Source organism: Megalopta genalis, chromosome 5 (genome assembly GCF_051020955.1).
Source record: "Megalopta genalis isolate 19385.01 chromosome 5, iyMegGena1_principal, whole genome shotgun sequence".
In the NCBI taxonomy this organism is placed as follows: domain Eukaryota; kingdom Metazoa; phylum Arthropoda; class Insecta; order Hymenoptera; family Halictidae; genus Megalopta; species Megalopta genalis.
The window spans coordinates 6033677-6048103 of record NC_135017.1 but is presented as its reverse complement, the minus strand read 5'-3'; the positions used below and the strand labels follow the sequence as shown (position 1 = coordinate 6048103).

Genomic DNA, 14427 nt, shown 5'->3' with positions numbered 1-14427 from the left:
TAAAAAAATAAAATTTATTTGTAACATGATCGAGTTCACGAAGAAGTTCGCAAGATCTTCGTTAATAATGAGTGGAAATTAACATTTATTAGTCGACAAACGAACAGGAAAACAAAGATCACTTGTTACTTGCTTTTTTCACAAAATGTAACATTTTATTTGTATCGTAAAATCAATCTACCAATAATCCATTGTATAATACACAACGGACGTAAGAGAAGCGAGAATTGTTTATTATTTCGCCTTTCCCTAAAATCCAAATAAAAAATAACAGTTCATTTGCAAGTAACAAGATAACGTATAAATTATTCGTGGAACGATTAAAATGATTTTTTAATCGAATGAAGACTTAATTATTCTCTGCAAACGAATCATTGATTTAATTTGTAGTCTATTATTTACAATAAAGGCCCAACTCTTGGTACAATTCCGTGTATTCCAAGCGATAGAATTGATATCCCTTTTCGTTTATTACGTTCACGTTCGTGTTCCGAGAGCGTTCTAATATTGTTACCGGATAAAATAACTTTGTAAACAACACAGTTAATAAAAGAGAATCGACGTATTGGCGGGGAACGGTGCTCCACATTTTCGTGGAACATTGATCGAGTTCCCGGCATGGATCCAGCGGCGATATTAACGTAACGCCCGGAAAAATGCTGCTCGATTCCGGTAGCCAGACGCAGTCGTCGCCAATGGAAACGATGGGAGAGTCTCGACCGGATGGGAAGACATTTTGGCAACGGAGCCCGCCGCCGCCGTCGCCGAAAACCCGGTGCCATAACGTCCGACCTTTTTATCGTGATTTTAATGTACGGCACTCCGGACAGCGCGACGTTGTAAACGATAAATCCGCGGAGAAACGAGAGCTAGAGCTGCGAAAGAGAGAGAGAAAGAGAGAGAGAACGCCGGAACGGTGAAATAGTAAACCCACGGTCCACGTTGGCATAGACACTGTCGCCGCGAGAGCAATTCAGGGGTCGTGCACCTCGTTGGGGAATTTATGCGAGCGGCGCCCATGAAACTTTGGAAACATCGACCGAAGCGAGCGTTCGACGGGACTGCCCTAATAGCAGTTCCGCCCAAGTTGGTCTATTAAGCGTGGAGGATGCTGAGCGAATGCGTATTAGACGCTTGAAACAATTCTTGCTGTTTTTCGAGAGAGAGAGAGAGAGAGAGAGAGAGAGAGAAACGCGTACGGTAAATTTCCTGAAATAATCCCGGTGCTTGGAGTCGAGAAATGGACAACTTGGGAAGACCAGACACGATTCTTCGAGTCGCCTTTATAGTAGCCGACATCTCGTGAGAGAAAAAGAGAGAGAGAGACAAAGAAAGAGAGAGTAAGAGAGAGAGAGAGACAAAGAGAGAGAGACAAAGAAAGAGAGAGTAAAAGAGAGAGAGACAAAGAAAGAGAGAGTAGGAGAGAGAGAGACAAAGAAAGAGAGAGTAAGAGAGAGAGAGAGAGAGAGAGAGAGAGAGAGAGAGAGGAAGAGTGGGAGAGACAGAGATAGAGACCGTCAACAATATGTTCAAAAATATATTCTCTTTTAAAATATTAAAATTGAAAAAGTTACGTTATTGTATTATGTGTTGTCATTCCGGGAATTATAGTCAAAGGGGAGCCGCGACGCGTGCTGCATGGTACGCTCGACTGACTCCGACGAACCATAGCATAGGCGTAGGAGTAATGCACATATAGGTGTAGGATTAACGCACAAAGGCGTAGGAGTAACGCACATATAGGCGTAGGAGTAACGCACATATAGGCGTAGGAGTAACCCACATAATCGTACGAGTAACGCACATAGGCGTGGGAGTAACGCACATAGTCGTAGGAGTAACGCACATAGTCATAGGAGTAACGCACATATTCGTAGAAGTAATGCACAAAGGCATAGGAATAACGCACAAAGGCGTAGGAGTAACGCACATATTCGTAGAAGTAATGCACAAAGGCATAGGAATAACGCACAAGGGCGTAGGAGTAGCGCAAATAGGCGTAGGAGTAACGCATAAAGGCGTAGGAGTAACGCACATAGCTGTAAGAATAGCGCAGGGACAACGCGAGCAGTCGTCCAACAGTGGCAATGGGGGGGGGGGGGGGGGATTTACTGTACTTATTTCGAAAGAACGGCACCGCATGTTTTATTCAAAATATTGTCCTTCGGAGACTGCAACCCTTTCTCGTTTTCCGAGCGATAAATGGACCCCAGGGTAGCAAAGTTTTCGGGTTCCTTCGAGACGATCCAGGGCATCGACCCATTTTTCGACATCCTCGTAAGAATTGAAGTGCTGCTGCTGCTGCTGCTCAAAAGACCGTGCTGCATCGACCGAAACAAATGATAATCTGAAGGAGCAATATGTCTGGCGAATATAGCGGGTGGGACGTGTCCCATCCAAGTGCTTCTAACTCGTATGCCTCGGCTCGTAGACGATGACTTTCAGCAACAGACTTCTTTAGACGGAAGCGGGAAAGTAATGCTTCCCCAAATGGTCTTCTTTTGGCACGAAAACTGACGTCTTTAATGCGATAGATAATTGAGGAGTGTTCGTAGAAAACAATGCACGTGCCAAAATGAAGAACCTTTGTTTTTCCTTCTTAAAATATTCCTACAGTGGTGTGCGTAATTATAGGATCAAAGTAACTGTTAGATTGTTATTAATACCTAAACTTATTTGTATATTTCTATTTTCTATTGTTTCTGATATACAAATATGCGAATACCATATTTTGTTGAGTGTTTTTTTTTTTAATATACAAGGTGTCTCGGCTAAAGGAGACATCACCTACAATGCTGTGGATAATTATAAACTCAAAGAAACTTCTACATTTTTACTGATATTTAAACGAAAACCACAAAAAAAAGCTATACCTTTATATTTCCCTTTTCTATTAGCTTTAATATAGAAATATATAGATATGGTGTTCTGTTAAATTTTTATTTAAATATCACTAATAATGTAAAAGTTACATCGAGTTTATAATTTTCACTTTTCTATTATTTTTAATATAGAAATATGCAAATATCGTGTTCCGTTAAGTTTTTGCTTAAATATCACCAATAATGTAGAAGTTACTCCGAGTCTATAATCTTCACTTTCCTATTATTTTTAACATAGAAATATGCAAATGTGGTGTTCTGTTAGAATATCACTAAATGTAAATGTTACTCCGAGTCTATAATCATTAGCTGTATAAACTGTACGTGCCGATGGGAATATGGCAGTATTTAGACACAAGCCATAACATAGGTTCAGACATAACCCTAAATTATTCCCAGGACTTAACCTTTTGCACTCGAATGGCGACTCTGAGTCATAAAATTGAGTTAAAATTATTATATCACGTTCCAAGATCATTTTTATATTGTCAAAGTCTAGATTTGAAAAATTGTTACAAATATAACCGTCGTACGAGTCACGAGACACAATTTCATACGCATAAGATACGCTTTGTCATATAAAATGAAAATACTATAAGTGAGAAAAATTATTTTAGATTCACAAATAAAAAAAAAGCTTCGAGTGCAAACGGTCAATTTCCATCGTAAAACAAGTTCAAGTAACTCTTAGAACATAAATAGTCAATGAAGCAAAATATAGATTCCTAACCTCAAGACAACTCTAACGAGATTATGTAGAAAATAATTCCCCTTCAATTTCAATGAAATTTGAACGTGTCACAGAGCTTAATATCTCGAACAATCTTTTCCTTCCTGTAAAATGACGGACCGCTTTGGTTTCCAAGCTACTCCACACCTAACCTATACTTACAACATTTTCATAACCTATGCTTACAATTACCATTCGATTATGTACGGGATCCCACGGAACGTGAAAAGACTGGAACAATTGCTTGTGTTCTCGGCTGAAATTGATAGCTGGTTCGTGCGGATCGCAATACGGAAAAATTAAACTGGAATTATCCTGAAGGGATAAAGAGATTCACCCTCCGAATAATACCGCGCGTTCAGTCAGGCGAAGCTTTTAAGTGGTTCGCTCGAGGACGATCGTGACGGTGAGTTACAAGCCCCCAGCACGAAAGCGAGACGCGCGTTACACAGGATAGAGAGCGTGTACACCCTATTCCGCCGGTGAAATAATAAACAACAGGGTGTCCTAAACGTACAGCGTTACCAGCTACTAAATAAGGGGGAAAATAGCCCTTAATCACGGAAGGCGTCTACCGGGGATCTTTGATCACGCCGCGGCTAATCAGGTTCGACTGTATTTGTGCAACGGGACAATTGGAAATACTTGTAGAACAGTTTTTCGCATTGGCGTAGTCTCTCGGTGCGATTAAACCTCTCGCAGTACCGGCACGGCAGTTAGGCGATGACGCGAGTTCCATGATTGAGCCCTTATTTATACAAACGGTTTGAAATAAAATTTTGTTGCTACACTGCCATCGTCATTATTATTATTATTATTATTACTACTATTATTAATATTATTATTGCTATTATTATTACTACTATTATTGCTATTATTATTACTACTATTATTAATATTATTATTACTATTATTATTACTACTATTATTGCTATTATTATTACTACTATTATTAATATTATTATTGCTATTATTCTTTAAATTATTATTAATATTATTATTGCTATTATTCTTTAAATTATTATTAATATTATTATTGCTATTATTATTCAAATTATTATTACTATTATTATTGCTATTATTATTTAAATTATTATTAATACTATTATTGCTATTATTATTTAAATTATTATTACTATTATTATTGCTATTATTATTTAAATTATTATTAATATTATTATTGCTATTATTATTTAAATTATTATTACTATTATTATTGCTATTATTATTTAAATTATTATTAATATTATTATTGCTGTTATCTTATCATATTTTTATTTAAACAAACGGCAGACGGCATGAACTGTCAAACGGTCAAGTTATCCCCGGGTCCGAAAAAATTCGGAGAATAAAAATTATTAAACGATTCGCGCGGCATTCAGAATGAGAGGCCAATGCGACATCGTTCGAATGATTTTCCACGAATTATCCGCTCGCATAATTGCGAATATTTATACATATTCTGTAGTCCCGACGGTTTCATTCGGCACCGATATCGATTGCAATCGGTCCGGAATTGCGCAGGGGAAAAGTTACGCGAAGGGAAGGTCATCTTTTCTAACAGAACCCATCTGTTGTCGGCCAACTACAATAAGCCCCCCTTGAATTGCCTATTGTGTTTGCACGCAGTTTATACCGTGTAGGCACACAGGAGGGGGCATTAGCCAGGTTTCATACGTTACAGCGGCAAAGACAAGGGAAAAGCTTACACTATTTGTGTTATGGAAATGTATTCAAATCGGAAGCCACCCGTACACGTAAACGATAAGACACTTTTGAGAAGTGCTTCGAGATAGGCGACACTGTTCGCGCGGAGTCGCGAAGCCGTCTAAACAAAAGTCAGTCTGGTGAATTATTCTATGAATAATGAAACGAACAAGCACGCGTATTAATCGAGACGAAAATGTTCCGTTAACGATAACCCTGCTGTTCAAGAAGAACAATAACACGGAAGCGACAAGCTCCGGGATTCATATATCATTCGTTGCTGGTAGACAAAGACTATGAAATCGTTAACACCGTTTAAGACAAGCTGCAAGGTAATTTTCACTGTACTCCATACAATTCTGTGTTCTATTCTCCTGCGACTGCAACATACACCCATACCCTACTCCCATCGCACTACCATTAGCATTTTGACCTTCCAGTTATCTAGTAATCCTTGCAACATGAGTCAATGAAATCCTCGTGAGCCATCTATTTCTGTAACATGAAATTCGCTTCTTGGAAATGTCACTAACCGTCTAAGTTTCTAAGTACCGTAAATTCTCCCTAATTGACGCTCAGATTGTGCACAAAAATGGACAGTTTGGGAAGAGGAGGTGCGGTTGTTTGAGCCTTGCGGCTTGTGTTTATAGTTATCGATTGTTAACAACTGTATAAACGCGAGCCCCGAGGCTCGAATAATCGTATCTCCTCTTCCCATACTGTGCATTTTTGTGCACAATCTGAGCGTCAATTAGGGAGAATTTACTATATTAAAATGTGAGAAGTACACTCCCCTCCAAGAGTATTAGGACACTCACAGAAAATTAAATAAATTTGTAGTTGTTGACAATCGATAACTATAAAAAAGAAAAAGTAATAAAAAAATAATAAAACTAATCGTATCTTCCCAAATTGTCCATTCTTTTGTACAATCTGAGCGTCAATTAGGGAGTATTTACTATATTTAAATGTAAGAAATACACTCCCCTCCAGGAGTATTAGGACACTCACAGAAAATTAAATAAATTTGTAGTTGTTGACAATCGATAACTATAAAAAATAAAAAGTAATAAAAAATAATAAAACTAATCGTATCTTCCCAAATTGTCCATTTTTTTGTACAATCTGAGCGTCAATTAGGGAGAATTTACTATATTTAAATGTAAGAAGTACACTCCCCTCCAGGAGTATTAGGACACTCACAGAAAATTAAATAAATTTGTAGTTGTTGACAATCGATAACTATAAAAAATAAAAAGTAATAAAAAATAATAAAACTAATCGTATCTTCCCAAATTGTCCATTTTTTTGTACAATCTGAGCGTCAATTAGAGAGAATTTACTGTATTCGTGCTTAAATTGAAACGACGAATCCGCTCGCGCAATAGTTTTCATATGCGATACGCGACAGATATAATTCCCAACATTAGAATATCTGTCTGAATATTAGCATGCCATATCGAATTCTCGAAGCTGATGCAAATCCAACTGCAAAAGGGATTTATTCGCCTATGGGGATAAATGTCGCCGACATGTGGCGCCGCCATTTGGTACATAGAGGTTAGGGGATTCCCCGAACAGCACGGTAACTTGTTATTCTATTAGGTTGTTACAAATGAAATAGGGATATTTGAATTTTTAAGTAAAACCTTTAATCAGCTGTGCTACAGAAGACGTAGGGGTTACGCAAATGTTACATTCAAGTACAACAAATTCTTCCTAATTGGCCCTCAGATTGTGCACAAAAATTTTGGAAAGAGGAGGTACGATTATTCGAGCCTTGCGGCTCGTTTTTATAGTTACAGATTGTCAACAACTACAAATTTATTTAATTTTCTGTGAGTGTCCTGATACTCTTGGATGGGAGTGTACTTCTCTGCCCGTTGCAGCGATATGGAATAAAAATGCAGGTTCTAATTTAAATAAATATATAGATATATATAATAAAAATATAATAAAAATATAATAAATATATAATATATATAATAAATATAATATATATATATATATACATAATAAATAAAATATAATATATATATAATAAATATATAGATATTTCCAAGATATTTACCACCCCCTCGAAATCATACAACTTCTGACTAAAACATTTCTTTCATATTATTCCGTACTTTGCGCAATATATATTTGCCCTGGGAGATTAAAATGGGACACCCTGTATATTATATAAGAGTCAAACTAGCTGAACCCGTGTCTACAAATAAACATATATGTTCTAAATTCCGTGATGCACGCTGATTCAAGTATTTGACATATTATAGGAGGTTCAAAAATTATGTTACTTCCTGGAAATTAGGGGTTCCTGAGGTCATTCGAAGTAACTTTTTCCTTTACAAAAATGTTCCCCGAGGCATCGTTAACGAGTTATTAACGAAAAGCACTGACGAATGAGAGGCGAGCTCGGCTGGCTCGTAGCGGGGGAGCCAACGAGCAGGCGGCGCCTCGCGCCAGACGAGCACGCTTCTCATTGGTCAGCGTTTTTCGTTAATAACTCGTAAACAAAGCCGCGGATTGCTTTTGCGCAAAGGAAAAAGTTACTTCAAATGATCTCAAGAACCCCTCGTTTCTCGTAAATATCATAATTTTCAGATACCCTGTATTTTTTTAGAATTAAGCACGTACAACGCCATCTGCAGCGAAGGAGCTGAGCTATAAAGGCGGGAAGTTCGAGTAATAAAAAATCGCCGTTTCAGGCGCCACAATCTGACAGCCGTGTGCCGAGCCGTCTATCGAACCTAGAATGACCAGTTCGCCGACCTAGAAGGCTCATCCGATCTAGAAGTAGAGGATTAATGTAAAGAGGACTCTCACCAGTTTGGACGAGCTTGAGCGTGGCGGCATTGTGCTGCTTGAGGGGCTCGTTGAGCCCGGGCTGCGTGAGGTCCTTCAAAGGATTGGCGGCGTCGTCGCCGGCGCCCCGGCTGTTTTGCATAGTCCTGGCGTCCCGGGGACGAGTGTCCTTGTTCTCGCGATTCCGAGCGCCGCTGCCGCGTCGGGCGCCTGTTCTACGTGTCGCGGCTCGTTCGCCGCTCCTCCTCTTCTTCTTCGTCTTGCGATCCTCCTCGATTCGCTCGGATCTCTCGCTGACGGCGATCAACTGGATCCGACAGCTAGCCCGGCGCTCGTCAGTCAACACCGAGCTGAGATCACGGTCGGGATTCTCATAGAAACGCAGCAGCTCGTCCGCCGGGTAGATGACGTACATGCCCAGCCGATGGTGCCGATGGGATTCCCCGCGCCCTCTTTCTCGCCGACCAATCGGTGCTGCTCGCTGCTACCGCTACCGCTGCCGCCGATGATGCCGCTGCTGCTGCTACTCTTTCTGCTACCGCTCTTCTCGGGTCCGCGTGAGCCAACATCGCTGACCGCCGATTCATCGCTCGTGAGGGTCACGCGAGTCACGCTGCCAGGCCACGCGAACGCCCGCATCTTCTTGGCACCGGAGCCACCTTCTCGTCTCCGATTCTTCTCGCCCGTTGCCCGACTTCGTCACCCGCCTCGAAACGTCCCACGGTGGCAGCCTTCGCTTCGGCTCGGGCCGAGGACGTTTCAGGGTCTACGCCGGCACGGAACCCTCTTCGCCATTGACCCTGACTAATGGCCTCCTGGCATGGTGGACGAGGGGGATATCGCGCACCTGTCACCTGAAACGGAACCGTTTTGGTTAGAGAACCTTCTTTCTTGTTTCCCCGGGGGAACGTTTTGGGTAAAAACTGATGGCTGCAGTTTACTTGCGGGGATTGATAGAGGATAGACAAGTGGGCTGCGACAAGATGGATGACCGGAAATGCTTCGCGTTGATTTATAATCCCACGTTAACAACTTTCGCTCTGTTTATGATGAAGAGCAACTTTGATGGGGTTTTTTGGTGGTCTTTTTATTTGTATATAATATAAATAAATTAAGTGGGTATTAAGTGAATTTTTTTATTTACATTGATAGCAATTTCGGTATGGCGTTATTATAAGTAGAGTTATAGTATACTTCGGTACAAGAGAACGATATTTATTAATAAATTATTGATTTATTACGGATTTTCAGTTTAAACGGATTTTTAGACGAACTCCCCGAGAACTGAAACTTTGTTTAACTCTCTTCGACGCATACATTTTCTGTCTGTTGAAAAATTACAACATGCTGCACATTTTGAGAAATCAAAAGAAACATACAAAAGTATGCGTACACCTTTTAAAACGCAGTGACTTTTTCAAGACTGAACAATGTGACTTGAATTTTTTTTAGATGACAGAGAGACTAGTCTACTAGACAATGGCTTAAATGGTTTTTTTTAAATTTTGCTATTACTTGAAATGAAAAGAAAAAAGATCAAAACCCTCGTTTTTCAACTTTTTTATCTGGGCCTATAAGGAAAATTTAAAAAATGCCTTTTGTAGATATCGAGATCTATATTGAGATCTACGAAAGACATTTTTTAAATTTTCGTTATAGGCTTAGATAAAAAAAAGTTAAAAAAAATGAGAGATTTTTATTTCTTTGTAAAGATTTTTTTTCTTTGTCATTCCAAGTAATAGCAAAATTAAAAAAGAAATCATTTCAGTCATCGTCTAGTATAGTAGCATATCATCTAACAAAAATTCAAGTCATTTAGTTCAGTTTTAAAATGGTTACTGTATCTTAAAAGGTGTACGAACGCTTTTGTGGGTCACTATAGTTTCGAATCGAAAAGAATCAGCAAATTGTTCATTAGTTGTCCTGATTCGGTGCGCTGTGTGTCGTGCGGTGCATTGTGGTACTAATTCCAATCCGAGCTTGAATCTTAAACAGCCGTCTCAATTTTTAATAAGACACTTTTTAATTGTAAATCGTTCTCCATCGTAACAACAGTGTGGAACATTCTCGATATTTTTGAATTCGTTAAACTTAAGGACAAGGAACGAAGGATAAATTTTATTTTAACTATTTTGCGCGGGGCGGAGTGTCAGGGGGATAAGTGCTTCAGCCCACCCTGTAGACAGACCATAATTCGCTTATTACGACTCTGCGAACCAGAGAAAGAGAGGTCGATCTTCGTTTGTATTTCTTCATTGACAGTTTCCAATTGAATGGCTGCTCCACGATTTTATTAAACAATAGTCCCTGTCGTGAATTATTCATAGCCCCCATTTTAAGCCGGATCCGTGCCACCCGGTGCACAGAGTGCCCCTGTTCGCAGGGGTGAACAACTTATTCAAACGTCCGAATAAAGACGAAAACGTCCTCTTATTCCCGTGGTTCAAGAATCTCGACGTCCATGCAAATCTCGCCGGTGATTTAAATCTAATTTGAATGCCGTTCAATGCCGTTGCACGCTGGTTGAAGCCGGTTTCGAGCACCCTTAGCCCCCGGAGCGACTCTCTTTCGCCGGAGAACACTAAACAAATTTCCGCTGCGGCCGTCGTCTATTTTAAGCGTCCAGTATTTAGTTTAAATTGGATGTCGGAGGAAATTAAAATTATCCGGATTCTATTGATTATCGGGTATTCCCCGTGTTTCTTGGATTCCGGCCGTTCCCGCGTTCTCAAGCCCATACTCCGCGCGTTCCTCTGTTCCCAACACCTTTGGCCTCGATTCTCGAAATTATAAGTCCGTCTGCTCGGAGCTTATAGAGCATGCTCTAACGTTCAGAGCTATTCGTTCGAAACCTGGAGACGGCGTCTGCTATTGCTGAAGATGTAACCAATTTTTAGAAAGCTACTCTAACGCAGGATCGTACGAAGAAGTCTCAGGACCCTGTATCCATACACAATTTTTCTGTTAATTTTCTTCTTGTATATAATTTAATTTATTTATTGTTATTCATTTTAATATAACATGGAAAGGCTTTTTAAATGAGATAGACACAATAGCAATGATGCTATTTGTTTTATTTTACCGATAAAGATATTTATTGTTGATCGTGATTTTTATACTTCAATAAAAAAGATGAGTACATTATTCGGGAAAATAATTAAGTACAATAATAAACACGTTACCAAACACTGTACCTGTATACAATTTTTCTGTTCATTTTCTTCTTGTATATAATTTCATTTATTTACTATTATTTAACAATAAATCGGTTATATTTTCCTCCGTAACCTGATATGTTGCAAGTTGTAATACCACCCATGTATAACTACCAGTAGGCACAGGGCGCCCGGGCCCAGATTTTAAGAAATACGCATTGAAAAAGATGAGAGGGGACAGCCAATCCGAGACCAGTAAAAAGAGACAGGTACTGCTGGATTAGAGTATGCTCCAGGTATACATATTCTAAGTTCGAAACGTTTAACTCGCAAATCCCTAGAATTCCGAAAATTCATCGAGTCCTAAACTTCATTATTCTCCGTCGTCTCATTTGTCAAAGCTTCTAATCGGGTAACACGCGTCTCTATTAGCGGCGGTCATTATTCTTTCGAGATTGGCTAGCTACGTGCCATCCAACAAATATTAGTACAACTTGCTCATCAATTATCAGCGAATGGAGCGGATTCCCGGCCAGTCGGACAATCTCGGGGGAAACGCGTGGCCCATTAGGCGTGCGAAGAACCGAGTAACTGTACATGGGAATCGATCAATCAAACAATCAATCAATCAATCAAGATAACACCCGATTCTTCTTCTTAGAAGCGGATCAAACGCGAATCTCATCTGACCAGACGCGCGAAACATCGAACCCTCCTGACGCGCATCTTCGTTCAATCTGAAATTTCTAACCTCAAATCAATCAACACCCGCAGGCCTTCAGTGCAAAACAATATCAACTAAAAAATAGATTAATACGCAGAACCGATATAAGTTTGATAAAGCGAGATAATAATTTTTGGGAAATACCAATTTGTTGAATTTATACTAATGTGATTCAAATAACAATAAACTATAGCTACTTAACTAATAGAAATTAACGTTTCCCAGTACTCGACATACATTGCAATTATCACAATTAATTCGCATTCAATTATGGTTCGAAATAAATAAAATAAAAAATAAGAAGAGTGAATAAAAGAAAACCAAAATAAATGTTTGATAAAAATGGAAGTTCTTTAAACTAATTAACACTTATACCAAATTCTCAATTCTCGATAAAACGATCTCACACGCGTATAACGCGCATTGCAAATGCGTGCGTTGCTCGTAAAATTATTCCAGCTAAAACGTATAGGAAATTAATGAAACCACGATCGCCGATAGACCAACGGCATGCACACTGGCCAAAAATGGCGGCCAAGGCAAACCAAAAGGAAGGAAATCAGTTCGCATGCTCTAGAAAATGGCTCTATTAAATTACAAAATTATAAATTCCTCTTTCGCTGCAGCCGGTCTCTGATCTCGGAAGATTAACAACGCTCGCAGGCCAGCGAAAAAGCTCTGTTAATTTCCCTTAAAAGCTTATCTGCCCCGGCAGAACGGACAAATGATGCAATTATTACGGCGCGAAAGGGGAAAAAGCGCGGGAAAAGGTTCCCGCGATATTAAATTCGAGTCTCGCGCTGATAACACTGGCAGAGGAAACCTTTTCAAGTAATTGAACGAAACGTTATCGTAGAAAAGCACCGGCGCCGATTATTCCGTCATATAAAGAACCGTGCAAACTGCGATAAGCAATATCGCACAATTGCGCGTCCCGTCGAAGCCTCCCGTTTTCATCGCCGGTCGAAGAAATTCCGTTTTTCATCCACGATCATGGAAAAGGATTTCTTTCAATCATTTCGGACCGGTTGAACGAAAGTTTCTAATATGTATCTACTAAATTTTATTAACTCGATCATATTTTATAATATAACACAGTTAACCTATAATCTATAATTAGAGTATATTTTCTAATCTGTAAAACTATATTAAAGTATATTTTCTAACATGTAACTATTAAAATAAATTTTCCAACCCGTGCCAATTAAAATATATTTTCTAACCTATATTTACTGAAATATAGTTTCTAACTTGTAACTATTAAAATAAATTTTCCAACATATGCCAATTAAAATATATTTTCTAACCTATATTTACTGAAATATAGTTTCTAACTTGTAACTATTAAAATAAATTTTCCAACCCGTGCCAATTAAAATATATTTTCTAACCTATATTTACTGAAATATAGTTTCTAACTTGTAACTATTAAAATAAATTTTCCAACCCGTGCCAATTAAAATATATTTTCTAACCTATATTTACTGAAATATAGTTTCTAACTTGTAACTATTAAAATAAATTTTCCAACATATGCCAATTAAAATATATTTTCTAACCTATATTTACTGAAATATGGTTTCTAACTTGTAACTATTAAAATAAATTTTCCAACCCGTGCCAATTAAAATATATTTTCTAACCTATATTTACTGAAATATAGTTTCTAACATGTAACTATTAAAATAAATTTTCCAACCCGTGCCAAATAAAATATATTTTCTAACCTATATTTACTGAAATATAGTTTCTAACGTGTAGCTATTAAAATAAATTTTCCAACACATGCCAATTAAAATATATTTTCTAACCTATATTTACTGAAATATAGTTTCTAACTTGTAACTATTAAAGTATACTTTCTAACCTGTAACCATTAAAGTATATTGTCTAACCTATATTTACTAAAGTATAGTTTCTAACTTGCAATTTGCATTAAAAAGTATAACCTCTAACTCGTATCTATTAAAAATAACTTTTCTAATCTGTAACTATATGTATATTTCTAGCCAATATCTACCTAAGCATATTTTCTAATTTAATATAGGAAAATATACCTTCTAGCTTGTACTTATCAAAGAATAATTTTTGACGGAAAATATGTCGAACCTAAAAACGTATTAATCGTTTCAAAAAGAAACTCTGATACGGACAGCAATTCCGCCAGAACGTCGACGTTTCTTATGTTGATGCAGCGACGTACGGACGATATTATTTCTTGAACGCGCCGTTGTTTATGCATCGAATTCGATAAACAAGCGGCCGGAGTCTAAGGATTCGTTGAATAAATATGACACACTTTGCATCAAAGTGTGCCTCGCTCACTTTCCCGGCAAACTCTCTATTATTGGATTACGGGATTCTCCATCATTTTACGGACACTCGATTCTTCGCCCTCTGCCACGTGTAAATTCTTCGCGC

At 38.4% G+C, this 14427-nt stretch overlaps 1 protein-coding gene across 4 annotated transcripts in view; it reads right to left on the bottom strand.

Moving 5' to 3' along the window:
* Stacl (SH3 and cysteine-rich domain-containing protein) overlaps positions 1-14427 on the bottom strand; it is a 154003-nt gene that overhangs the window by 106465 nt on the left and 33111 nt on the right. For all 4 annotated transcript variants that reach the window (XM_076522408.1, XM_033474404.2, XM_033474403.2 and 1 more), the window contains exon 2: positions 8149-8981. In XM_076522408.1, coding sequence (XP_076378523.1) covers positions 8149-8542 — 394 coding nt within the window. In that variant the 5' untranslated portion in view covers positions 8543-8981. The remainder of the gene's footprint in view (positions 1-8148; positions 8982-14427) is intronic.